We start from the raw sequence: 26,146 nt of genomic DNA on the forward strand, positions 1-26,146 counted from the left end.
CCGTAAAAATTCGGACAAAATCTGTCCGAGAAGAAAACGATCGGACAATCTGTGAAATTAAGTTTTATTATATTGTACGATTTAAAGTAGTGGCACACACAACATAATTGGATAGTCAGCGGGACATCGGCGGCGACGGCTGCGCGGCTCGGGACTGCGGGAGCTTGGACTGGAAGCTATCGGTGTTGGCTTGAGGGAGGTGATGGCCCTCAGGTTCTCGTGCGGTGGTCTGAGCACCAGGAGCTAGGACTAGACGTTGGTGGCTCTGGCTCTGGGGAGGTGATGGTCCTCTGGAGCAGCAGGGGCTTCGACTGGACGTTGGCGACGTCGGCTTGGGGGAGGTGATGGCCCTCAGGGCCACGTGCAGAGGTCAGTGCAGCAGGAGCTTTGACTGGAAGCTGTTGGCGTTGGCTTGAGAAAGGTGATGGCCCAGGTCCTCATGCGGTGGCCTGAGCAGCAGGAGCTTGGGGGACGTTGGTGGCCCTGGCTTAGAGGGGATGATGGCCCTCATGGCCACCAGCAGTGGCTGCAACTTGGACTAGAGGTTGGTGTCGTCGGATCGGGGATGGGATGGACATACAGTAGCAGGTAGCTGGTGGTGACGTCGACGTCAACAATGACGTAGCCGAGTAAGTTTTGTGCTAAGGTTAATGCGCTGAACTTGTTAAATTAACGGTTACAATTGAACTAACTGTGTTAAATGAATAGTTTATTGTGTAGAGCAGAGAACTTCCTGCAGTGCTGTGATTCATTTAAAAAAACTCGCGTTCTGTGGAAATGCTGTCGGTAAATAAACTTCTACGATGATGCAACACTCACGGCTGACTTGGTTGCATTGGGTAGCACAGCTGAAGCACATGCTGAGACTTCGGGGGCGTAGGATTAAGGACAAGAATCTGCTGCTGAAGCGTCTGAAATCGGGCAATGTGGTTGTTGAGCTTGCAGTCTGTATGAAGGCGCTTCAAGACCTTGACGATGGTCCCGTACGACTTTGCCGTTACGTTTTCTTCAGCTAGAAGCGCTTGAATACCTGCCTCTGCTTCCAATCCTGATTGAAGGATCCGTGCTTTGAGTTGACCGTCGTCACTAATCACGTTATATCCATCTGGTAGGAATGACCGCATAAAGGCCACCGTCACCTTGCACTCATGATAACGTCTTCTGTTGGTGTGTGTAAATGGTGACAGGTCACAAAGCCATTCGTACCAGACCGACGAAGGAGATTTAGCTCTCGATTGGGTCTTGCCTTGAGTTCTCATCTGTGAAAAAGGTGTTGCGGCTGCTTCGGCTGCTTCTGTGACGGGGTCACACAGCACCTTGCGCTAGAGGAAGTTATCTTCCGAGAGTATACAAACTCTCAGTGAACGGCAGTTCACAGGTCCCCTCTTTAATTAAAGAGAGCAAAGTGACCTAAATAAGGTAGATTGTTAACTGAATATATTTTAGGTAGGTTAAGTTTGGGTTTAATACAAACTATTAGTTACCTATAGAAATGCAATGTCATTTAACCAATGGTTGGCTTTGAACGACCTTGGTACCTTGTACCAATTATCCCGGAGTATGAAGTGTCATACTCCTGAAGTGTGAAGTGTCACACTTTATGTAACCAGGGTACACTTAGGGCTACGTACCCCGTTACAGCTTCGGCTATCTTGGAATGCTCAGGTACGTACGAAAAACCATTTTTCAGCTGACGCATTCTATCAGCTAACAAATTGACTTGTGTGGTCAGTTCACTAATCAGAGACGTTTGTTGCTCAAGGAGGGTGGTCTGCTTGCGCATGTAGTCTTCAACGCTTGCCTGCAGCCCGTTTTCAGCGACTGAAGTGAGTGTGCAACTCCGTTCTTGTTTCGCCACGTCCGCGTGAATGGTGAGAGCCCATGCAGTAATTTCCATCTCTGAAATTTGATTCTGACTCAGTATTTGCTGTACGCGCTTGATGTAGAGCGACTGTGGTGCGAGCTTAGCCATGTCAGGGTAGTGCAAGACAGCGGACGCCGTTAGCACATCCAGTACATCTTCTCTCAAACCGAATGCGTCATGAAGCCCAAGGGAACTTGCTAATAGACTTTCTTGCACCAGACGGACCCGTTGCGCGACTACAGCGTCGAAGATGGTCAATGTAGGTAGTCGAGGCTTGTCCTTGATCCCCCACCCAGCCAAAGTCTTTCCGACGGTCTGATCTTCATGTGTGGTACTTACAATATAGTTGAATGCCTTACTCACTGCACTCATGCTCCATCCGCCTCTATCAACAATCCATGGTGTACTTATGTTGCAGTCACCATTGGCATTCTGTGCAGCTCCTCTTCGAAACGAGTGCGAAGTAAGCCCCTTCGTCAGCTTGCAGCCATTCGCCGAGGTAGCTGAGCTCCACCTTGGGAGGACACGAATGTTGGTCATACTTGCTTCTTGTATTCCGACTGTTTCACGCGGTAGCTGATTAAGCAAAAATTCACTCGGGGAAGTCTGCATAATTGTTGCAATTGCTATCGCGTGAATCGGACACGACGTAAAATCGTAAGGATCGCTAAAGAGAGAAGATTCCTGGTTTGTGGCGGATTTCATTCTTTTGAAGTTGATGAATAGGCAGCCTCCTAGCAAATGATGCAAACATTTAGTATCAAATAGATGTTTAAGCACCTCAAGGTTGAACGTACCCGGGTACACTGCAACCTGACTCTTGACGAGACACATCGTGTCTGATGACCTCCCTAAGAGATACCACAAAAGATTGAGTAGAGCAGCGTCCTTGTAGTCATCAGGTGATACAGCGCCCTTGAGAATCGTTGTCGATAGCGCACGGAGATCCGCTTTGGTGCATGCTAGGGCTTGATGGGTAAAGTCTGTGCCTCGTTTCGAGCAATACTTGTCGAGTATTGATGCAATCTTCTGCAAGCGCTTGCTCGAGACTGCAACCAACGCTGAGAAAATCTCCAAAAGGTAATTCTTCACGTTGCCAAAGTAGCTAGCAATATAATTTTTAGAGAGCACAGAACCCTTGGAGCTCTCTTGAAACGCGAGAAAAACTGCAAATTTGTCGAGCACCGTGTAGAGAGTATCGCCAGAGCTATCTGCGCCTATAAATTCGCATATCTGCTTAACGGTTAGGCCTTCGGACACCGCGAAGCGCTCGAAGGCATTAAGCGCCGTCAGGCATGCCCGCTGGGAGTTTTCTGGTATCAACGACTTGGTTGACATATGCGACTGCTGACGACTCTTTGAATGGCTAGTGCTTTCTCTTTTGCCAAACCCTTCAAAATTGATCATTGTCCGAATTTTCATGCTATTTTTATACTATTCATTTGACTTGACTTTGTTAAACAAATATTTAATATTATAAAAAATCGGACACAATAGGGGTTCTCAACTGTGCAGCAAGTAATATTTTTTTTTTCGTGCAGCAAGTAGAATTTTTTCCGGTCATCTGATTGGCCAAGCACATTTTTCCCGTTCTGCATCAAAATCGATGCAGGACGGCTTGCAGCAAGAAGATTTTTTTTTTGCTGGCACCGGCCGAAGATCGCACCCCATTCGAAATAAACGCGACGTGTGCCCCACTGTGCTCTGGTGAGCATGACTGCTCCTAAACAGCAGTCCGCGACACCGGCAAGCCCGGTGCAAGAGGTGATCACCACGGACGAAAGCCAGTTGAACCTGACAGTGACTAGTGACGTTGAGGGAGCATCATCTCAAGTGGCCTTCGCGCAGTCTGGTGATGAACCCTCAGATAATGCGTGTTGTTGGAGAGGCTGCAAGAAGGTCTCAAAAAACGCAGGTGGGGGCGAGATTAAAGGATGCAGTAAAGTAGGTTGTGATCGTGCTGTCCACGCAGCATGCGCTGCTGCGATACTGTCTCTATTTGGAGCAAGCGACACATTCAACAAGACCGCTTGTAGTAAGCGCTGCTACAATGCGCTTACAAAGCAGACCCCTTCACTTACAATGCAGTCAAACAAGCGAGTGCTTTGGCACAACGACGGACCAACGCCCGATGTTAGCTCTATCAGCGTGCTCATGGACTGGCTCACAGATGGCAATAACTACAGCCGTTACCGAGGTGGAGACAGCCAGACTGGGGAGACGAAAGCCACTATAGCTGGGGAAGTCAAAGTTAAAATTGCTGCTGCAGGCATAGCAACTGAACGAGCAATCAAAGACATCACAAACAAGATAAGTTCGCTGGAAACACTGTTCAGAAACGCAGAGGACTGACGAAACTGCACAGGACAAGGTGTCGCTTACGATGAACCCACCATTCGCGATGCCCTGTTGCGTCGATGCGCATTCTACTTCCAACTACGAAATATCATGATCAACCGGGATAGTACACAGCCTCAGCTCCTTAGCACAGATGAAGCAGTCAACAAAGACGACACAGAGAATGACAGCTCCAATTCAAGCGAGGCTGAACCTTCTAAGCCTCCCAGTGTCTCCAGAGGAATTTCGTCTGCCAAGAGAACTTCATCAACACCAATTTCTATTGCTGAAAAGCAGTCAAAACGCCAGCGCAAACGCAGCGACGCAGAGATAAATCCACTCATGAAGTTCAAAGAAGACCAGCTTGCTCAAAATCGCGAGCTTCAATTAATGGAGCTAGAAGTGCGAAAACGTCAGGTTCAGCTTCACGAGCAAGAAGTGGTAGCTCGCCAGCAGCAACTGGAAAACGATTCTCTAGCGGTGAATGCGCGCGTTCAAGAGGCCACCGCACAGGCTGCAAAGCTGTACCAGAAAACAGAACATTGGCGCCAACAAAGAAAAATCAACCTCTTGCGCGAACGCAACAAACTCAAAAATGAAGGCGCTGCTATGGATGATATTGACTCGCTCTTACCGCTGAGTACGGATTTCTAGCATGTATGCTAGCAACTGGTTTCGGCGTTCATCGCCTGAAGCACCTGCTGGCACTGGTGCATTGAGTTCATCATCTTCATCGAGTTCACCTGTGATATAGCTATCAAGCTCCGCTCGCCACTCTTCGGGGACCGGTTGCGCGACGAGCAAGTTATGTATAATGCATGCGCACTTCACATATCGTATAAGACGTCTCATGTGTTTCCTTTTTTTCCCTAGCTCGACGCGGACTTCACGTAGATATTGAAACCGCATCTTGAGAAGGCCGATACAGTGTTCACTCTTGATGCGAGCCTTCGCTAACTGATTGTTGAAATAGCTGTTGCTAGGATGCATATCCGCCTTGGGAGGCTTTTTGTAAGCAGGAATCATAGTGCGAGAGGCTTGGAAGGCTGAATCACCTAGCAGGTACTCGTTGTGCTCGAAGTGTAGGTCCGGGTTTTGACAAACTGGGCTGTTTGACCACACTCTGTTGTCGTGAACAGATCCAAGCCACCCGATAACGACGTTACGCACTCTGGCAATATCATCGCAAGTCACTAGTGCGTTGACGGCGTACGACGACTTCCTGCTGTAGTAATCCTCGCCATTGTGCCGCGGTTTCGTTGCTAGAGGCAGCAGGGTGCCATCAGTGATACCAACGCAATTTACAAAGCCGTAGTTAGCTTTCATCCGATGAGCGATTTCGCGACGCTCGACCGCATTCGGCCACGTAATCGTCGACTCCTCAAGTTTCAAAATTGAACTGACAGCTCTATCGAGATAGTTGTAGAACCCACCTTCCGCAAACCCCAGAAATTTACCAATATCAAGGGCAGTATTGGCATTCCCATATGCTCCTAGGAACTTAAGCAAAACCATCAAGTGGAGACACGCTCCGCCTTTAAATGGCTTTCCGCCCTTTGTCTTAAAGACGGGGTCATCCTTCACAAGTGCTACAAGACGGAAAAACTCGGGGCGTTAGAGACGAACGTGCTTGAGAAACTCACTGTCGCTGTTATGTTGGTGGTTGTGTAGAATCTTTAGCCATTTCGTTTTGCGACGCCGATAATGAGAAGCCCGGGCACCGTATCTGGCTGCTTGTGCACGCAGGTATTCAATTTCCCAGTACTCGTCCAGCTCGTCCTCTCCCGAGTCCTCGTCGCTAAGTATCTCCCTGTTGATAGCAGCGGCTTCCCGCTGGGCGATAATTTCTCGTAGCTCTCGCAGCTTACGCTGCTTAGCTGACAGCTTTGGCATGCTGGATCTGCTTCTGCGAAGATCTTGGAGTCGGCGCCAAGTAAAAGTCTACTTGCTGCAGCACTGACAAAAACCTGCAGCGGGGCCCTCAATTACGAAGTGTTTGATTGGCTGAAAAGGTGTTGCATGAAACGCCGGCCAACCAAAAAAAATCTACTTGCTGCACAATTGAGAACCCCTAATATGTCCGAGGTGTCCAAACTAAAGCCTTTATCTGAAACAGATGTAATTTTTAGCTTTGATTGGATAAACCTCTTTAAAAATCTATCATAATTGGCCAACCACTACTGTAACATTCAAGTTTCACAAACTGATCGTCCGAACGGACTCGATATTCTACCATGTCAAAGTCTGTCGTGTAACAAAATACAGAAGTCCCCCTGAAGAAGCGCTACTTACACTTGATATACCCAGTGATATCGAATCACAGAAATTGGAGGAATAAAGACAAACCACCAGATCGCATTGATTGACCTATGCAAATTTATCAGACGACCCCTACGCTCATTGAGGGGGACTTCTGTATTTATTCGTTTAGATAAATGAATCAACGCGTTGTTTACCTTTTGTTGCACTCAATGTTAGCGATGCGAGCTGTGGCTCAACTCACTCCAAGACTGAAACAGGTGTGCTGTGAACCGCAGTATAGCATTTGCTTTGTGGCCGCATTCAGCTTGCAGCGCTTGTTTTCATTGCCACTGCCTCAGTTTTTACGTACATGTATTATTATAATAAAGGTGTTTACATCCCTTTCGACATCCACACCTTGGATTGCATCTTTCAACTAAATATGCCATGCACTCGTCTAATTCAAGAACAAGAACATCGAACATCGATGTCCTTGGAAAATGGGGTCATTGCATTTGTAACTTACAAATGCAATTGGTCACTTTACAATTTTTTTCCCGTGTTGTAAACGGCTGGTCAGCCAGCTTACAAAATCTCAGTCACTTCCTGCCCTGGTCAAAAAAGAATCTTCAAGCGCAAGCCAAAAAAAAAGAGATTGCAACGGCCAGCTTGCCAAAGGAAACCCTCCTCCACGCACGCCGAACGTCATTGTCCGCCTACTCTACGCCTCACGCGTAGTGACACTTGCCTGCGCGCCGTTCGTTCTTCAACACAGAGGATACGAGGACCATCACTCCTGCATTAGGCTTCTCGATTTCCGCACTCACTAAGCTTGGCCCACCCGCCAAATGGGCAACGAGCAGTCCACGGCCAATGGCGCGCGCGGGGACGGCGTGCCCTTTGTTTGTTGGCAACGTAGCTCCAAGTCGCAGCCTACCGGGGACATCGACGCAAAGAACAGCGCGTCCGTGACAACCAGCAGCTACCATTTCGCAGAGCCCTCCAGCTACCGCTACGATCGCGCGCCACGAGTGTTGCCTGGCAACGCCGTGTTTACAAACCCGCCTAAAGCCGATGGAGAGCTCAGGAACAAGACGGAGCTGCTAGGAAACATCGCAGTAGTCGAACGAGGCGGCCGCGTACATTTCCCGGATATTGTGCGGCGACTACTGGCTGTTGGCGTCACAGGCATCGTTTTCATCGAGAGGACGGACAACAGGCACGCGATTCAATCGTTATTCGACGGATTTCACTCGTCTGGACGCCAGCGTGTATCCATCCCCATCGTGCTGCTGTCTAAGTATCACGCAGACCAATTACTGGCAGATAAACCGCCTCGAATCTCAATCGAGCTGCTCTGGAGAGAACAGGCGTGTAGGCACGTGGTACCGGACGATGTGTACTTTGGAGTACAGACTGCAGCACGAGCTGGCGACGTGGAACTTCTAAGACACTTGCTGGAAATCGACACGACAGGAAATGTGGTGGATGTGAGTGGCAAAGAGCTTTCTTCAATAATTGATGCGCTAGATATTTATTTGTTTGTGCTGTTTATAGAATATCCCGAAAGCAGTGGCTTTGTGTGACGCCGCGGAAAACGGACATGTGGATTGTATTGAGATTTTGCACAGTCTTGGCGTCTCCATGGACGAGCAAAAGGTAATTTCCGAGGTTATTATGTGATTTATTGAGTTGTGCTGATGCTGTGTTTTTCTTATGCACAAAATGACAGCCGACGGGTGTATCGCCGCTTATGATGGCGTGTTCTGTCGGAAATGTGGAAGCAGCGCGAGCATTGTTGATGTTTGGAGCTAGTCTCGACTTGGAAGATGTAAGTTGTTCATTCAGCGTTAGGAATTAAGGCATACCTGACACATCTCTCTTGTTAGGTACATGGTATGACGGCGCTGATGGTTGCTGCACGTGATGGTCGTGCGAATTGCGTGAGACTGCTGGTCAAGAAGGGAGCAAGAATTAACCTATCCAGAAATCGAGTACGTGGGTCACGTGAATACTATGGAAGCGAAAATGTTGTTTACTCACAGCTACTATGAATTTTTGCTGTAGAGCCGTGGTACAACAGCGCTGCATATCGCTGCTCGTGGTGGTCTGGAAGAGTGCTGCTCGATTTTGTTGCACGGGGGTGCGGAGCTTGAAATACAAAGTGTACGCTTAAAGTCTGTATGGTGTACTTTGGTGTTCCGCAACCTGCTAACGAGCGATGTCTCTCTTATTGTTTTTATGCTATACAGCCGAACTCAACAACGGCTTTGATGGAAGCTGCACGTGCGGGAAATCTAGGTTGTGTGAAAGTTCTTGTCGAGGCTGGAGCTAGTCTGATCGCAAAGGATGTACGTGGCTGAATCTTTGTGCTTGCCGTACTGGCAGTGGTTATTTTTTTTGTCATTGTTGAAATGCTGACGTTGTTGCGAAATGAGCAGCGCGATGGCCACACAGCTGAGCACCTGGCACGTATGGCTGGATATACCGATATTGAAGACTACTTGCGGGAGCAAGCGGAGAGTGTACGTGGCAATTTTTTACTGTGTTGAATCCGTGACTTCTAACCAGTACTTTGTTCACCAGGAATCCGTCAAGAATCATCGTCGCAAAATTGAGGAAACGGTTGCCAAGCTAAACTCGACGCTACGGGATTTGTTGGAAATTGCAAAAAGCAGCCAAATGTCAGTTGACATTTTGTACCGAGAGATGATACGTGAGCACAAGTCGAGCATTTGGCTGGAACAGCCTCGGATTATTTATGAAGTGTTTCGCTTGCTCACGGTTCCTGTCTCGTCGCCCGACTCTGATCCTGCGGATGATCCCACCTACGGCAAATACACTGTCCAGCATTTCTGCAGTGAGGTCGCTGTATGGTACACACCAAAGATTTTTCAGAAGGGCTACAAGCCAGGTGGTGCTGGCTGGACACTAAACATTGGGGACGCGTACGATATCAAGACTTCGTCCGGGTACCTGAAGGTGCTTTTCAACTTCGTATGTACTGCGGATCCGCTGGACGATGTGCTGTTGGTGCTCTTCTGCAAGGTCGTCAATCACTTGATCGTGAACCAAAATCTTGGAGAGCTGATGTGGCGCTTCCTTGCTGACGAAGGGCAATTTATCGTTCCTTGGCTGGTGTGTCACATTGGACTAGATTCCATTCGCGATACTGTCGTGTGGTTATTGTACTCGGACATGTCGGAGGCTGGTCAACTCAACGTGCGGAAGAGTGGTATATTCGACTGCTTGTTTGCTCGGCTGTATTCGTGGCAGCGAACGCTTGGCTGGGGTGTGGGGACAGCATTTCAGCGAGATTCCATCGAGAACATTTGCTCGCTGATCAACTATATCATTTACCCACCTTCGGTGTACATCATGAACAACGTGGCTACCTTCGTGGAGAACACAGACCACTCGCTGCCGTTGATTACAGACCAGCACTTCCCTCTGCACCATAACGAGCTGTTTAAGTCGCTGTTGATCTTCCTACTCAACACAACCGATGTCTCGTTCGGAACTTTGATCGATTTGGGCTTTGCGGAGGTTTGTCGTCAGTGTTCTCAAGGATCAAAGTCGCTTGTTGTTCGTGAGGGCGGTGCTTTGTCCATCGTTATGATGTTGATGAGCACTCTCGGCTACCACAAGAAGAAACGTGATGTTACGGGGATTGATGGGCTCTTGAAGTCGGTCTACGTGTCTGTTTTAACCGCTTTGATCCCTCGAGTGGAGAAGTTTGTGAAGCTGTGTCGGGCAGTGGTTACGTCGGATGTGAATGCGCTCCGTACGATGTCCACTTCGTACAATCCTGGGAGTATCAAGGCCGTGAACACGAAAGGGTCTGCTCTGCTACATATCATCACATTTTTGAAGCGCTGTGTGTTTGTGCAAAGTGGAGATGTGGATTATCTATTGGCAAACTTTGGCTTGATGCCTTGTTTGTTAGCGTGTTACGCGTCGCATCCTAGCAACAGTATGCTACATCACGAACTCACGGACGTCATTCGCTTTGTATTAATGGACCCAGATCAGAAGCGGCTGCCGTCGTCTCCGTTGCTGAACAGCCTTTTCATTGAGGGAGCGAATATCCTGGACTTTGTCATATGTGCGTACGACGAGCAAGTGCAGTACAAGGGCCACATGACGACAATCGCTAACAGTATTTTCACGCTAACAAAGTACGTATTACCTGAAATAAGTTTGGGACGAGGTATTGTTGCTTACACTAACGAGTTGATGGTATTTGCTGTGTAGCACCCCGAATTGCAGGAGTGGATCCGTGGCAATCACATGTCAAGATGTCGTGCGGCAGTATACGTCGCAGCACGAAAAGTGGGTGAAGTTTGAGCAAGTTCTGGCGGAGCAGAACCGTGTTGAGATGTTGCCACTTGGTCAGCGCAATGCGCCGCTGTGTCACGGTTGCTTGAAGCTAAAGCAAAGCGCAGTTGAGTATGTGGCGACAACCCTTACGAATGCTGAGGTCGACGAGTACACTGGCTACTTAGAGACTATTTTCTCGGGCGCTGCGAGTCATTACTGCAAGGTCACGTACACGGACGAGTTCATCACGGGCTTCATGTACAAGAAGGACAAGATCCACGACCATATTCCTATTCCGGAGCCCACTCGTGTGAGCTCTTTTATTCAGTTCCCTGTGCCCATGCCATTCCACGCGCTCACGTTCACGATCACATTCTTTGGATTGTGCCAAGTGTGCGATAAACTTTGGTACTGTGACACGCTTCAAAGTGCTAACTGGACGAATCGTATGAAGTGGGTCATCCCCACGTCGGTCCGAAAGTGGTACAGTTTCGGTGTGACTGAGGGTCCTGGTAGTGGTGCACATGGCTTGCAGTTCTCATCGAAGGGCTACAAGAACTTTATTGTGCTCACAGACACTTGGGGTCGCCAGGAGCAGTGGATGCATGCGATTGAAGATGCTATCCACAGTCTGGCCACTCAAATGGCGCGAGGAAACACTGAAAGTGCGATGGCTATTGAGATTGATAACGAAGTCGACGCCGAGGAGTTTGACGTGATGCGGATGCGAGAAATTACGGCTGGTTCGGGTGGCACTGTAGGCGCATCCACTCATGTTGGAAGTGCCCCTAAGAGTGACTCCAGCACTCGAAGCTCGCGTGTGGCGGACGAAGATGAAAGTGGACGCCGTCGAAGCAACACGATGTCGTCACTTGAAAGTGAATCCGGCGAGTTTAAAGACGACGAGGACCAAAGCAGCGACACCTCGTCACCCTCGAATGAACTGTCGATGCCTTCTGTGCGGTCGCGATCGTCGTTTGAGTTAAAGTGCAGTGAAAACGGATCAACCTCGAGCTCTCGAAAAGTAAAGTCTTCGGGCGACAGGAGAAATCTAGACTTGAAGCGCTTCCAACCGGACACACAGAAATTCTCCGAGATTCTCAGCAAACTCAAAATCGGCTCGCCACCAGGTGTAGGCAAGACCCGGGTGCCAGCAATGAGTGCGTCAGGTTACTTCGCTCCTTTCGGACAACGGAATACTGTGAGTCCTCATGGCGGAATGAACACTCGTACAGCTGCCGAACTCGTGGGCATGCGTCATGTTGTGTCAACGCCAGACCTCACTCGATTGCAGGGCTAGTAGACATTCCATTGACAAGCTCCCTTATCTATCTTTTGCAGAAGTTCATCAATTTCATACCATTTTTTCATGTACATTTTTGGAGAACAGAGAACAATGTGGTTGTGTTCTATGAAGATACAAAATAGCTAGACTAGCCGTGGAACGACACCTAGCAACTGGTTGAGCTTAATCATCGCGGTTTTTCTTCTTCTTCGACACGCGCTTGACCTTGACGACCTGCGCCGGCGCCACGTCGTGTGCGAAGAGCTTCGATACCTCAAGACCCGAGGTGAAGGCGTTGTTGAACATGACACGCTGCTGGAACGAGGAGATGAAGGGCAGGAACATCGATACAATCATAATCGGCCCGAACACAATCCAACCAACGGCGCGGTCATAGGCACGAGCCAGAGCACGAACCACGATGTGGTGGTACTGCAGACGCAAGATGCACATCTGCATGAACCAGTAGACTGCCATCATCAAAAGAATGAAGATGGCGAACAGATTGCCGACCGACAGCACCGTGAGACTCAGCAACGAGATGAGGAAGCAACAGCACGACAGCAAGAACTTCATCTTCCGCAACTTGCGCTGCTTCATCGACATCTTCTTGGTCACGCGACTTGCGATGTAACCGCAGCAGATCAGCAGCAGGAAGAACACGATAACCAGACCGGACAGAGCGTACGTCAGCATATCGTCGTCCGACGAGATGATCCTGTTCGGTCGCTCGAAGTACGCGTTGTACATCATGTTCAAGTACATACCGACAGCAACCAGCAGGAAACGAATCTTGCGAACAGCAGCAATGAAGCGAGCACCGCGAGTCGTGTGCTCCAGGTATTCCTGCTCATTGGACCACCAGCCAAACCAACTGTCAGCCGAGTCATTAGTCGTCTTGAGCCAGTTCTGCCAGTCGTTGTAGTCCTCGATGATCTTGTCCCAGTCCAGACCGCTCGGGTTGAAGAAGAACGGAGCCCACATCCACGTCGCCGCAATAATCCACAGCGAGTACGACATGATACCGTAGTTCTGGTTCGTCGGCAACACACACGACTGGTAGTGGTCATCGTAACAACGTGTTCGCCACTCGAGGTCTGTGGGTTCAACGTTGTTGTAGAAATCGGCATCCAGTCGCCATGAGCAGTTACACCACGAGAAAGTGCCGTACGCACGGAACAACAGCAGCAGGAAGAGCAGCTCAACACCACGGTAGAAGTGGCTGAACGCGTAGAAGCGAAAGAGCTCGGCAAACTTCTCGTGCTTGATCGTGAAGCCACGACCCGTAGCGCGGTACTTGGCACCACCGTGGATCAACGTGCGGTCGAAGTAGTGCATACGCGTGCCCATCTGGAACGTGAAGAAGATTGGACCCAACGTCATGACGTTCCAAAGCAGGTAAGTGAAACCATGACGGAATCCCTGCTCCACACCCACGACGGCGATAACAGGAACAACCAGCAAGAAACCAAACTGGAACGCCCACGATGTGTTCAACGTGCCAGCAATACCCAGACCACCCTTCTCGAGGAAGTAGCTGTCCATGCCACTCAGAGCCATGTACACCTTGCCGTAGATGAAGAAGTACACACCCACAACAGTCATCGTCTGCGTGAAGTACCATCCCAAGTTACCGTAGAACCACGAGTGCAGACGGAAGAAGTCCAAACGAGAAGCCATTCGCATCGCATCACGAGAAATTACAGCTTCACCAGCGCCCGAAGACAGTTTGGCTTCGAACAGAGCCAGCTGCTGCATACCGACATCACGGCCCTTGCCCACTTGAATGAACTCCTCGTGCGAGACGCGACCACCACGAAGGGTACTGTTGAAACCAGCGAAAATATCTTCCGAAAGATTCACACCCTTGGAAGCCTTGGCAGTACCACCACAACTCATGGCAAACAGCTTATCGAAGATATCGGGGTGACCGTAGTGCTGACGAACGTGGAACAAAGCGAGCATACGCTGACCAAGCGAAACGAACGACAGTTCCTGGATCGACATGAAACTGGCCAGGTTGGACACACCGCCCGTGAACACATGCTCTCGGAAGCCAATAATCGTCAGCGGGCGCTTCTCAGTGCCACGGTCCATGGTCGACAGGAGGTTGGGCATCTTCAAAGCTTCTTCAAGGTATCCATCCTGGTTCATATCGATACACTGGAGCAGTTCACCACGCGAGAAGATGATGGCGTGATTCTGGTTCTCGGGCTTACCTTCGCCCACAATCGGGTTACCCGGCAGCTCCACACGGTAGATCTCGACAATCTTCTCGTCTTGAGAGCGAATCAAGACCGAAAAGAACTTGGGCGGACCATCCTTTACCTTCTTCGGGCCATCCACGTAAGCAACACGGAGGTTCAGATGCTTACGCAACAGGAAGTCAATATCCTGTGCTTGCTGCTTCTGTTCGTCCTTCTGCTTACCGTAGATCTGACACGTGCACACGTAGTTGAACTTGAGAGCCACCATCTCGTTTAGCTTGCAGCATTTGTTACACGAGCAAGTCAATTGGTGCATCGGCTCATTCTCGCCAATCTCCAGCCAATGCAGGAAGCGAATAGCCTCCGCGTTGTACATCATACCACGCACGGTACGGGCAAGTGTCTGACCACGGTAGCTAGCCCACAGCTGCACCTCCTCCGGGTTCTTCTTCAGTGCTTCATTCATGTCCTTGGCCTGTATACGCTCAAGCAAGTTCTCCCACTCGAACGGATAGATGGTTTGCAGGTAGTACAGCAGCTTAATGCAGTCGTCATTCTGCGCCGTCAAATCCTTGATCGAGTACATGACAATTTCGTTGTAGTACGGGGTTGACACCGTGAGCGACCGAATCTTGCGAATAGGCTTCGCTTCCGGCATGTCCATGAACAGCGAGTTGGCAAAGAAACGCAAGCGACGACGTCCCTCTTCCGAACGCGGTTCAGCATCAAAGTTATCCACAGTCAGAAGCTGGTAAGCACGCGACACGATGTCCAGAGCAGCTTCGTCGTTCACAATCTTCTGGAGCTGGAGACTGGCGTAGTGCTGCGAGTCACCCGGGAAGAAGAACGAGTTGGGCTTCAGCGGCGTGTCATTCAGCATCTGCACCAAGTTCTCCTGCTTGGTCAGCACCATCTTGAGACAGTTAATCACCGACTCGACCGAGTCAATGACCTTGTACAGCGCGCGCTGGAACTTGATGCTCGTCTCAGTCGACTTCTTGGGCACCTCAAGGATGGACTTCATGAGTTCAGCTGCCGCCGCGCGGCACAGATACAAGTTGTCGAGCTTCAAGCCCTTGAGGATCTGCTGGTGCGACGCCATCTCCTCGATGAAGTTGTAGCAGTCGTCCAGCTCCTTGTGTTCCTCACCTAGCAAGATGCGCAGAACCTGCGACGAGAACTTGTAGGAGCCGAGAATCGACTCCACACGCAGATCGTCCTTGGTCAAACGCTCACGCATGGTCGTCTCGATTTTCTGAAGCACCTTATCCTTCTTCTTCTTGTCCGTTTCAGCTTCTCGTACAGCGCAGAGCACTCCAGAACGATATCAATCGACTCATCAAGCTTGCCAGCCGTTAGAAATGCCGGCGGGTACAACTTGCGGCCCACGGTGTCCTTGGAGTCGATCAGATAGCTGAGAACATTCAGCTCGCGGTCGCTGATGACGTCAGCCTCACGCAGACTAGTCAAACAGCGGTTCCACGCCATGGCAAACGGAATCGTGCGTTCGAACTCCGCTCCCGACACACCCGTGATGGAGCCGATGTTCGAAGAGCGGCTCGACTGCGACGACATGTCTTCGTCGGTTCCGTTCGGCGTCTTCATCTCGCTGTACACGTCGTCATCATCACGCTGTTCTAGCAGACTCGAGTACTTCTGGGTCTTCACCGTCAACGGCTTGGCGCCCTGAGACATCGAAATACGCTCGAACCGACGCAACGGCATGGCCATCTCGTCCTTGTCGTTCTTGTTCTTTTTGTTTTTCTTCTTTTTCTTCTTGGCTTTCTCCTCCACAATGTTCGGCACAAGTTTGTGGTTGAACACTCCAGGGATCGACTTGAACGTCAAACGAAGAATACGGAACGAGCGCAGCTCGCCGATACGCAGGTTAAATCCAGCAAAAGAGCCGTAGATGACAGACAACACTGAGTAGAAGATCTGTGCGTCGTACAAGAAAACCATCCACGCTGGAACCCAAAGGAACAAAATGTACACAATATTGTGGTACGTGGTCTGGAGCATAAAGTGCGAGTACTTGAGGTAGTCCGTCGACTTGGCTGAGTACACAAACAGTGTCGTCTCCACCAGTGTCTTGACAACAAATTGGTAATCGAACGTTAGCTTGACGAGATAGAGGACGATCCAGAAGCACGTGTAGCGACAGTACGTTTTCATCGGAACAGGCATTGAACGACCCACAAAGCCCATGCCAATACCGGAGAAGAAGCGGTTCTGCAGCTCGCACACACACACCAGTCCGATCATCGCTGCGCCGCCCAGGAGAGCCATGGGTCCCTTATCATCGCGGCCAAAGTCGATCATACCTTGAATCATATCCATAATGCGGGTCGGTTTCTTGGAGAGACTTGTGATGTCAATCTGGCATTTGCCACAGTTAAGGAGACCGTCGCCTTCGTCGTCCAGAATGCTGTTCACCTGCGCCAACCACGATGGTGCACACACGCTCTGGTCGTACGAGAGAGAAGCCACTGAGCCTGCAGTCGACACTTCATCAGCGTCACCAGAGTCACTAAAGCAGTCGTCGATCAGGTCGTGGTAGCATTTGCAGCGACCCACAGTCTTCTCCACACATTTCGTGAATGGCACGATATCCATCAGCTCCTTGAAATCCTGCGGCAACGTGCCAAAAGTGTCGGAAGCCGACGAGAAGTACTCCACTCCCAGACATGTCGCCAGCTTGGCGTACAGACACTGCGAGCCTGCTCCACTGTCCGTGTTAATATCGTCCGAGAGCGAGTCGTCCGTGTTCTCCACGGAAGAAGAATCGGTCGTGGCAGCGTATTTTTTGCCCAGGATCTCCAGCACACCTGTTTCAGAAGACGGTTGCACGTCCTCGCCGTACATAATGGCCGAGTCAGGACACAAGAGCACCATATCGATTGAGAAACCTAAAGTTGCAAGAAACAGCGCGCAGTTCATCAGGAAGATGCGACGGAACGAGATGATTGCACGCGTCCAGCTTCGAGTCTCGCTGAAGGTTTTCTTGACGATCTTGGGGCGGCCCTTCTTGTCGTAGTTGGCAAAGGCCTCGCCGATGGTCGTGTAGTCGTATTTTAGACTCTTCTTGGTCCAGAAGAACTCGTTAAAGTCGTCGTAGTTACGAATTTCACGGTGAGGGGCACGAGCTCCTTTGCTTGTCTTTTTGTCGCTGTCACGACGCAGTTCTGCGTACATGGGGCGGATCGTGTTGACCAGGAACGTGCCGGGCTCTTCGTTGCCACCACTGTTGATTTTAGGCAGCATCGTGTGCAGCAAGAAGCACAAACACTCTGGCATTTGTCGGAAATTGGCAGCCTCGCCCCAAATGAGGAAAAAAAGCGCAATATCCACCAGCGGATCGCTCGAGAACTTGGGTTTCTGAGAGACATACTTGCACCACTTCTTGTAGTTGGCAAAGATACGTCCGTGGAGACGCGAGACGCCCTTATTGGCTAGATCCATCTCAAGCTGCGGGTCGCGCTGGCGCAGATAGTCATCAATCGTCTCCGTGTCGTCCTGTTTCTTCTTCTTCTTCTTCTTTCCGTCGTCCTGACCGCTCTGTTCCTTAAAGTTCGTCAGCAACAGCAACAAGTGTTCTTTTTGGTTGAGAACACTGCTCTCCTGGAAGCCGAACGTGCGCTTCAGCGTCTCGCAAATGTCGCCCAATTGGTTCGAGTTGTTGAGCAGCTGCAGAACAGGCGTGTACACCTCGGGAAGTCGCTCCATCTCAAGGATGTTGTGCTTGATGAGGTTTCGTCCCTTGGGACCACCGCCAACAACGCTCTTGGCGCGTTGGCTCTTGATCATCTTGACGTAGCGCATCATCTTGTTATTGAGGCGGTCGGCCGCGTCCTTCTCGTCCGCCGAGCGGTAGCGGATGCTCAGCGCCTGTTCCATGATATCCACGGCGCGCGTAAGTTTGCGCTCGGCCTCGGCCACGTTGGGGGGCGACGCGTTCTGCATAGCTACGCCCGCATTCACGAGGCTCATGGCTTCATCGCACATCTGGCGTTGCATCTCGAGCGCCTCCGTCATGAGGCCCAACGAACTTCCCTCGCGTTCGCTGCCGTTGCCGTTTCCATGGCCTCGGCGATTCATCGCTAGTCACCTGTGCTCGTCTTTCGTATCAACAAGCACAGCCGGGCAGCGATCGCCTTTGGAAATGATGGCAGAGAATTGCTGGATATTGCCGGCGTCGCCTTTTCCGCGGAGGGCCCAGGAAAACCGCTCAGAGAGGGAGCCAGCTCATCATCCCTATCCCTAAAAAGTGGGGACGAAAACGCTGCGAATTGAACTGGCGATCGACGACTGGAGTATTAGAATAGTATGCAACGAACCAAATCAAACCTAATACTTGTGTATATGAGTTTTAGGGAAGCTTTAGCCATAAGCAGGATAAACATTTTTTCAATTGCAACATCATTTGCTAGCACATAAACTACCGCAATATGAATGACACAGTCCTTGTGTAGCTCCCATACTCGTGGCGTGATTCTGTCACTGATACATTCATCGCTTCTAGATTGAGTAATAGTTTGGCAAAGAATCAGTACTAATCGATATGGTTTAGACGCACTTTTAATACCATTCATTGTACTACTTTGTTAGGCTAGGGGTACTGTATTTCAAAGGTGCACATGGTCCTTACTGCGCCGCGAAAAATGCTCGCGTCAGTGGCCCATGTGGTTTGTTTGCACGCATTCCGAGGTGAAAGCCTCGGTGTGAGGCCGTCATCCGTTACGCTCGTCAAGCAATCTAATACTGAAGTATCAAAAATAGTCGGCGATACAGGCACAAGGTACAAGGAAACCGAGCTGGGTGATATATCGATCTTGGCGAAGTGTAGGCTGGAAGGGAGAAACGGCAGAGCGACCTGTAAATAGCGTACATGTATATAGCACGGATGAAATCGACCACACGACCATTTACTCTCTGGAATCACCACTCGATGCCGTCGATGTCGCTCACCCAGTTGCTCAGGACACGTGCGATTTTTCGCTGGATCCATTTCAGTCGTCAGACCAAAAGAGTGTAGCCAAATGTTACACTTGATCGTCGTATTGAGATGAAAAGATCCGATAAAAAGAGGCGCAAAGTGAGACAAGCGCTGGCGTAATCGGACTATTTTGTCTTATTATTTTACAAGTTCCTGTAAATGGAGCTTGGCGCTAGGTCGCCGCTGTGTGACAGCTACATGTACAATTGATGCAAGCACCGCTTCATTACATGTGTGACAGCGATAGCGTTGTTTGAGAAGACAAACGTCGCGACGTTAGGGGCTCAACCTTGCGCTCTGACGATCTTGCCTGTCCTCGCTCAACACACGTTTCATTAAGAGCTTCTTCACAAGAAGAAAGATGAAAATGCATGTTCATTGCGTGTATTGTTTTGCTATTGAAATACTGGATAGGGCGTGCGAACAAAAAGCATCATGGAATGAAAAAGCAGACGTCAGCGCATTCACAGGAATGGTCCAAAGTTCCTAAAGACACTTGCCACCACTCCAAAACGATCCAACTTGGATGCGGGCAATACGATTTGCTTCGTCTAGTCACTTCGTTTCTTCTTCTTGGCCACACGCTTAACCTTGACGATCTTGCTCGTGGACGAGGCCGCCTCGTTCGCAAAGAGTTTCGACACCTCTAGTCCCGATGTGAACGCGTTGTTGAACATGACACGCTGCTGGAAGGCCGAGAGGAACGGCAAGAACATGGCAATGAAGAGCACCGGACCCAAAATGATCCAGCCCGTCCATCGGTCGTACGATCGGGCCATCGCGCGCACCACCACGTGACTCGTCTGGTTGCGGTAGACGCATAGCTGGAGGAACCAGTACGCAGCGATCAAGATGATGATGATGATCTCCAGCAAATTGGTGAGCGAGATGACCAGCAGACTCGCGCATGCCACCAACAGGCCACAGCAAGAGAGCACAAACTTCATCTTGCGTAGCTTCTTCTGCTTAAAGGTCAATTTCTTCTTGACACGGCTGGCGATGTAGCCACAACACAGCAGTAGTAGCACCAAGATGAACATGGCACCAGAGAGTGCGAAGGAGATCATGGATCCCTTCTCGATCTTCAGATCCCGGTCTTCGTAGTACGTCTTGTACGCCAACTGCAGATACAAACCGTAGGCGACGAAGAAGAAGCGCGTCTTACGAATCATCGACACGAAACGAGCGCCCTTTGTCGAGTGCTCCAGGTACTCCACTTCATTGGACCACCAACCCGACCAACTGGCAGCAGAGTCATTCGTCGTCTTGAGCCAGTTCTGCCAATCATTGTAGTCCTCGATCAGCTTGTCCCAGTCAAAGCCACTCGGGTTGAAGAAGAACGGAGCCCACAGCCACGTCGCTGCAATAATCCACAGCGAGTACGACATAATGCCGTAGTTCTGGTTCGTCGGCTCGACACACGTCTGGTAGTAGTTAGCGTAGCATCGAGTGTTCCAGTCATTATCTGACGGCTTGTAGTAGTTGTAGAACAAAGCATCCTGCGTCCACGAGCAGTTGCACCACGAGAAAGTGCCGTACACACGGAACAAAATCAACAGGAAGATAAGCTCCACAGCACGATAGAAGTGGCTGAATGCGTAGAAGCGGTAAAGCTCGGCGAACTTCTCGTGCTTGATCGTGAAGCCACGACCCGTAGCGCGGTACTTGGCACCACCGTGGATTAACGTGCGGTCGAAGTAGTGCATACGCGTGCCCATCTGGAACGTGAAGAACAGAGGACCAAGAGTCATAATGTTCCAAAGCAGATACGTCACACCATGACGGAAGCCCTGCTCGACACCCACGACGGCAACAACAGGCACTACAAGCAAGAAACCGAACTGGAAGGCCCACGATGTGTTCAACGTACCACCAATACCCAGACCACCCTTTTCGAGGAAGAAGCTGTCCATGCCACTCAGAGCCATGTACACCTTGCCGTAGATGAAGAAGTATACACCCACAACAGTCATCGTCTGCGTGAAGTACCATCCCAAGTTACCGTAAAACCACGAGTGCAGACGGAAGAAGTCCAAACGAGAAGCCATACGCATCGCATCACGAGAAATCACACACTCGCCGGCACCCGAAGACAGTTTGGCTTCGAACAGAGCCAGCTGCTGCATACCGACATCACGACCCTTGCCCACCTGGATAAACTCCTCGTGCGAGACGCGACCACCGCGAAGGGTACTGTTGAAACCAGCGAAAATATCTTCCGAAAGGTTCACACCCTTGGAAGCCTTGGCGGTACCACCGCAGCCCATGGCAAACAGCTTGTCGAAAATATCGGGGTGACCGTAGTGCTGGCGAACATGGTTTATCGCCAGCATACGCTGACCAAGCGATACGAACGACAGCTCCTGAATGGACATGAAACTGGCCAAATTGGACACGCCACCCGTGAACACGTGCTCGCGAAAACCAATAATTGTGAGGGGGACCTTGGTAGTCTCGGTATCCTTCGTCGATAGAAGGTTCGGCATCTTCAGGGCCTCTTCAAGGTAACCATCTTGGTTCATATCGATACACTGGAGCAGCTCACCACGCGAAAAGATAATGGCGTGGTTCTGGTTCTCGGGCTTACCTTCACCAATGATCGGGTTACCCGGCAGCTCGACACGGTACACTTCAGCAATGTTTTCACCGTCAGCACGAACCAGAACGGAGAAGAACTTGGGTGGACCCTCCTTCATCTTTTTAGGACCGTCCACATAAGCCACACGCAAGCTCGGGTGCTTACGCAGCAGATGTTCTAAATCAGCAGCCTGTTGGCGTTGTTCATCCTTCTGCTTACCGTAAATCTGGCACGTGCATACGTAGTTGAACTTGAGAGCCACCATTTCATCCAGACGCTTACACTTGTTGCATGGACAGCCAAACTGGTGCATGACCTCGTTCTCACAGATTTCCAACCAGTGCAGGAAGCGGATGGCATCCTCGTTGTACATCATGCCACGCACGGTACGGGCAAGCGTCTGACCACGGTAACTGGCCCACATTTGGACTTCCTCCGGGTACTTTTTCAGAGCCTCTTCCATGTCCTTGGCCTGAAGACGCTCAAGCAAGTTCTCCCACTCGAACGGGTAAATGGTCTTCAGGTAGTACAACAGCTTGATGCTGTCGTCATTTTGAGCAGTCAAATCCTTGATCGAGTACATGACAATTTCGTTGTAGTACGGCGTCGACACTGTCAGCGACCGAATCTTGCGAATCGGCTTGGCATCAGGCATGTCCATGAACAGTGAGTTGGCGAAGAAGCGCAAGCGGCGGCGTCCTTCATCCGAGCGTGGCTCAGCATCGAAGTTATCCACCGTCAGGAGCTGGTAGGCTCGCGACACAATGTCCAAAGCAGCCTCCGAGTTTACGAGACGTTGCAGCTGCATGTTAGCATACTGCTGAGCGTCACCAGGAAAGAAGAACGAGCTCTGCTTCAGCGGAGTGTCCGTCAAGATCTGCACCAGATTCTCCTGTTTCACCAGGATCTTCTTCATGCAGTTCAGCACAGTCTCCACACAATCAATAACGCGGTAAAGCGCGCGCTGGAACTTGATACTGTTGTCTGACGTCGTCTTCGGCACTTCGAGCAGCGCCTTCATCAGTTCAGCACATGCGGCGCGGCACTCGTGGAGACTCTTCAAGTTAAGCCCCTTCAGGATCGATTTCTGCGCAGCCATTTCTTCCATAAACTCAAAACATTCGTTCAGATCTCTGTGCTCATCACCAAGCAAGAAGCGGAGAGCCTGCGACGTAAACTTGTATGACCCCAGAATCGACTCCACACGCAGGTCATCCTTAGTCAGGCGGTCACGCATGGTGTTCTCAATTTTCTGCAGTGCCTTCTCCTTCTTCTTCTTGTCAGTATTCAGCTTCTCGTAAACAGCCGAGCAATCGACAATGATGTCAAGGGATTCGTCCAGCTTGCCAGCGGTCAAGAAAGCAGGTGGGTACAGTTTTCGCTCCTCGGCGTCCTTCGAGTCGATAAGATAGCTCAGCACATTCAGCTCGCGATCGCTGATGACGTCGGCCTCGCGTAGACTACCCAAGCAGCGGTTCCACGCCATAGCAAAGGCAATCGTACGCTCGAAGTCAGCGCCAGACACACCGGTAACCGATCCCAACTGGGACTGACGGCCACTTGAGCTGGCGTCATCCTTGTCATTGGGAGTCTTCACCTCGTTGTACAAATGATCTCCGTTCTGATCCAACAGGTTCGAGTACATTTGGGCCTTCACCGTAAGAGGCTTGATGCCATCAGCCATTGACACACGCTCAAAGTGGCGGACAGGCATGGTTGATTCTTCCGTCTCTCCTTTTTTCTTTTTCTTCTTCTTCTTCTTGCCATCAGCTGCGCCATCCTGGATGTTCGGGACAATCTTCTTGTTGAACATACGAGGAATGGACTTGAACGAGAGTCGCAGCACGCGGAATGAGCGCAGCTCACCGATACGGAGGTTGAAACCAGCAAACGAACCGAAAATCACCGACAAAACCGAGTAGAAAATCTGCGCGTCGTACATGAACACAAAGAACGCCGGGATCCATAGGAACAAGATGTAGATGATGTTGTGGAAAGTCATCTGGAGGATGAAGTTGGAGTACGGAAGATACTCATCCTCGTTCGCGTACCAAATGAACAGTGTTGTTTCCACCAGCGCCTTGATCATGTACTGGTAGTCAAACGTAAGCTTGCAGAGGAACAATAGCAGCCAAAAGCAAGTGTATCGGCAGTACGCGCGAATGGGAACTGGCATCGACCGACCCACGTATCCGGAGCCGACACGCGAGAAGATCTTGTTGAAAAACTCACACGCAACGACGAGACCGATGCATCCAGCACCACCAAGCATAGCAAGACCACCCATATCCGTACGCTTGTCGTTGTCAATGTCACCGTCCGGAAGTGGGGTACCATCTCCCATTTTCAACAGACCGCTAAACAGATCACCGATCTTACCGTTTGTGATCAACGCCTTGATATCCAACTGACAGATCTCGCAGTTTAGCTTACCCGGACCAGGCTTCTTGATGATGCTCTCAACGGCAGCACGCCAGTTCACCACACACATACTCTGGTCGAATTCACTTGAAGACGAGAACGCCAGTTCGTCTTCAGTTACTCTCGTAGTTTGGCCTGTTTCCGCAAAGCAGTTGTCAATCAGATCCAAGTAGCATCCGCACCGACCCGTGCTTTTCTCCACACAGTCCGTAAACGGCACAACCTGGAGTAGAGCCTTGAAATCAATGGGAATGTCTTCGAAGATACCGGTCGTGTAGGTAATTCCAAGACACGTAGCCAGCATTTGGTGGTTACAGGAAGGACCGGATCCATCGCTTGACTTGTCCTCTGATCCGTCACCAGATCCAATGCCAGTGCTGTCGGAAGCCGTGAAATTCTTACCGAATACCGTAAAACCACGCGAGTCTCCGTTGCTCAAATCAGCGCCGTACAAAATTGGCGTGTCCGGGCAATACATGACCATGTTGAGAGCGAAACCGCAGACTGCCAGGAACAATGCGCAGTTGAAGCAGAAAATACGACGGAAAGACATGAGAGCGCGTATCCACGTGCGCTTCTCCACAAAACTCTTCTTGATGACCTTGGGGCGACCCTTTTTGTCCACTTCGCCGAATGCTTCGTGGATGGTCGTCGGGTTGTATTTCAGACACTTCTTGTTCCAAAAGAACTCGTTAAAGTCATCGTAGTTACGGATCTCTCCATGAGGAGCACGAGCACCCTGTGCGGTCTTCTTGTCGTTGTCTTTCTTGACTTCTTCGTACATCGGACGAATTACCTCGGCAAGGAAGTCACCAGGGTTCTTACCACCACCACGAGACGAGGCCTGAGGTAGTGAAGTGTGTAGCAGGAAGCACAGACACTCGGGCATCTGACGGAAGTTACCAGCCTCTCCCCAGATCAGGAAGAATAGCACGATATCCACTAGGGGGTCGCTCGTGAAGGCAGGCTTGGTAGACACGTACTTGCACCACTTGGTGTAGTTGGCGAAGATGCGTCCGTGGAAGCGCTTAATACCCTTGTTAGCCATATCCAGCTCCTGTTGTCGGTCCAGCTGGTGGTGCTCCTCGTTGTTCTGGTTCGGTTCCTCCTCCTGAAGCTTGAAGTTCGTCAACATGAGCAGCACATGCTCCTTCTGATTGGCGATATTGGACTCCTGGAAACCGAACGCGCCCTTGAGGCTTTCAAAGATGTCACCTACCGCAGACGAGCTGTCATAGAGAGAAAGAGAAAATATCAGCGTCAGTTTTACGCCCTCTTTACAATTTGAAACTGCAGTGGGTTTAGTCTTACTTGGTCATAAGCTCGACCACGGCATTATACGTGGTCGGCAGGTTGTCCATGGGCAAGATGTTGTACTTGGTGTTATGTCCGCGGCCCGTAGCGCCGCCAGCCGTGCCCTTCTCGCGCTGACTGCGGATCATCTTTACATATCGGTTCATTTTGCTGTTGAGGCGTTGACTGGCGTCTCGCTCTTCCTGCGTGGGGTACTCGATGGCCAACGCCTGCTCCATGAGTGTCACCGCGCGAGAGAGCTTGGCGTCGGCTCCAGCCGCATCGGGAGGAGACGCATTCTGCATCGCCACACCAGCGTTAACCAGCTCCATGGCCTCATCGCAGAGTTTCTTCTGCTGGCGTAACGGCTTGCTATACTGCATAGCGTCATCGCTGTCGCCATCGCTGCCGGAACGCGCCATGTTGCGCGGGCTGCGGGGCGTTCAAGACTGACTGAAGAAAAGAGAGAGAGACAGCGGCCGTCAAGCCGAGCCGCGGGGTCCTGTCTGAGTTCACGTGCGACTGCCCAGCTGGTAGGGGATCTTATCGCCGATCGCGACTGGAAATGCGGGACTCGAGTCGTGTACGCGGGGGCGGCGGGTGT

At 50.7% G+C, this 26,146-nt stretch overlaps 4 protein-coding genes across 4 annotated transcripts; 1 reads left to right on the forward strand and 3 right to left on the reverse strand.

Moving 5' to 3' along the window:
• Nucleotides 1–4,831: 4,831 nt before the first annotated feature.
• Nucleotides 4,832–5,527, reverse strand: PITG_03470 (uncharacterized protein; the record flags this gene model as incomplete). Its single annotated transcript, XM_002906492.1, has 1 exon — nucleotides 4,832–5,527. The coding sequence occupies one exon, from the start codon at nucleotides 5,525–5,527 to the stop codon at nucleotides 4,832–4,834; it is 696 nt and encodes a 231-aa protein (XP_002906538.1).
• Nucleotides 5,528–7,290: 1,763 nt separating this feature from the next.
• PITG_03471 (uncharacterized protein) lies at nucleotides 7,291–11,898 on the forward strand (the record flags this gene model as incomplete). The annotated part of the gene is made up of 11 exons (XM_002906493.1): nucleotides 7,291–7,932; nucleotides 8,000–8,101; nucleotides 8,175–8,273; nucleotides 8,332–8,436; nucleotides 8,510–8,608; nucleotides 8,695–8,793; nucleotides 8,884–8,967; nucleotides 9,029–10,226; nucleotides 10,470–10,620; nucleotides 10,712–11,720; nucleotides 11,893–11,898. 11 exons carry the CDS (start codon nucleotides 7,291–7,293, stop codon nucleotides 11,896–11,898), a joined length of 3,594 nt encoding a protein of 1,197 aa, XP_002906539.1.
• A 332-nt stretch (nucleotides 11,899–12,230) lies between these two features.
• Nucleotides 12,231–18,352, reverse strand: PITG_03472 (callose synthase, putative; the record flags this gene model as incomplete). The annotated part of the gene is made up of 2 exons (XM_002906494.1): nucleotides 12,231–15,568; nucleotides 15,784–18,352. 2 exons carry the CDS (start codon nucleotides 18,350–18,352, stop codon nucleotides 12,231–12,233), a joined length of 5,907 nt encoding a protein of 1,968 aa, XP_002906540.1.
• A 1,449-nt stretch (nucleotides 18,353–19,801) lies between these two features.
• On the reverse strand, nucleotides 19,802–25,964 carry PITG_03473 (callose synthase, putative; the record flags this gene model as incomplete). The annotated part of the gene is made up of 2 exons (XM_002906495.1): nucleotides 19,802–25,478; nucleotides 25,561–25,964. 2 exons carry the CDS (start codon nucleotides 25,962–25,964, stop codon nucleotides 19,802–19,804), a joined length of 6,081 nt encoding a protein of 2,026 aa, XP_002906541.1.
• Between the last annotated feature and the right edge of the window lie 182 nt (nucleotides 25,965–26,146).

The sequence above is a fragment of the Phytophthora infestans genome, genomic scaffold (assembly GCF_000142945.1).
Source record: "Phytophthora infestans T30-4 supercont1.4 genomic scaffold, whole genome shotgun sequence".
Lineage (NCBI taxonomy): Eukaryota > Oomycota > Peronosporomycetes > Peronosporales > Peronosporaceae > Phytophthora > Phytophthora infestans.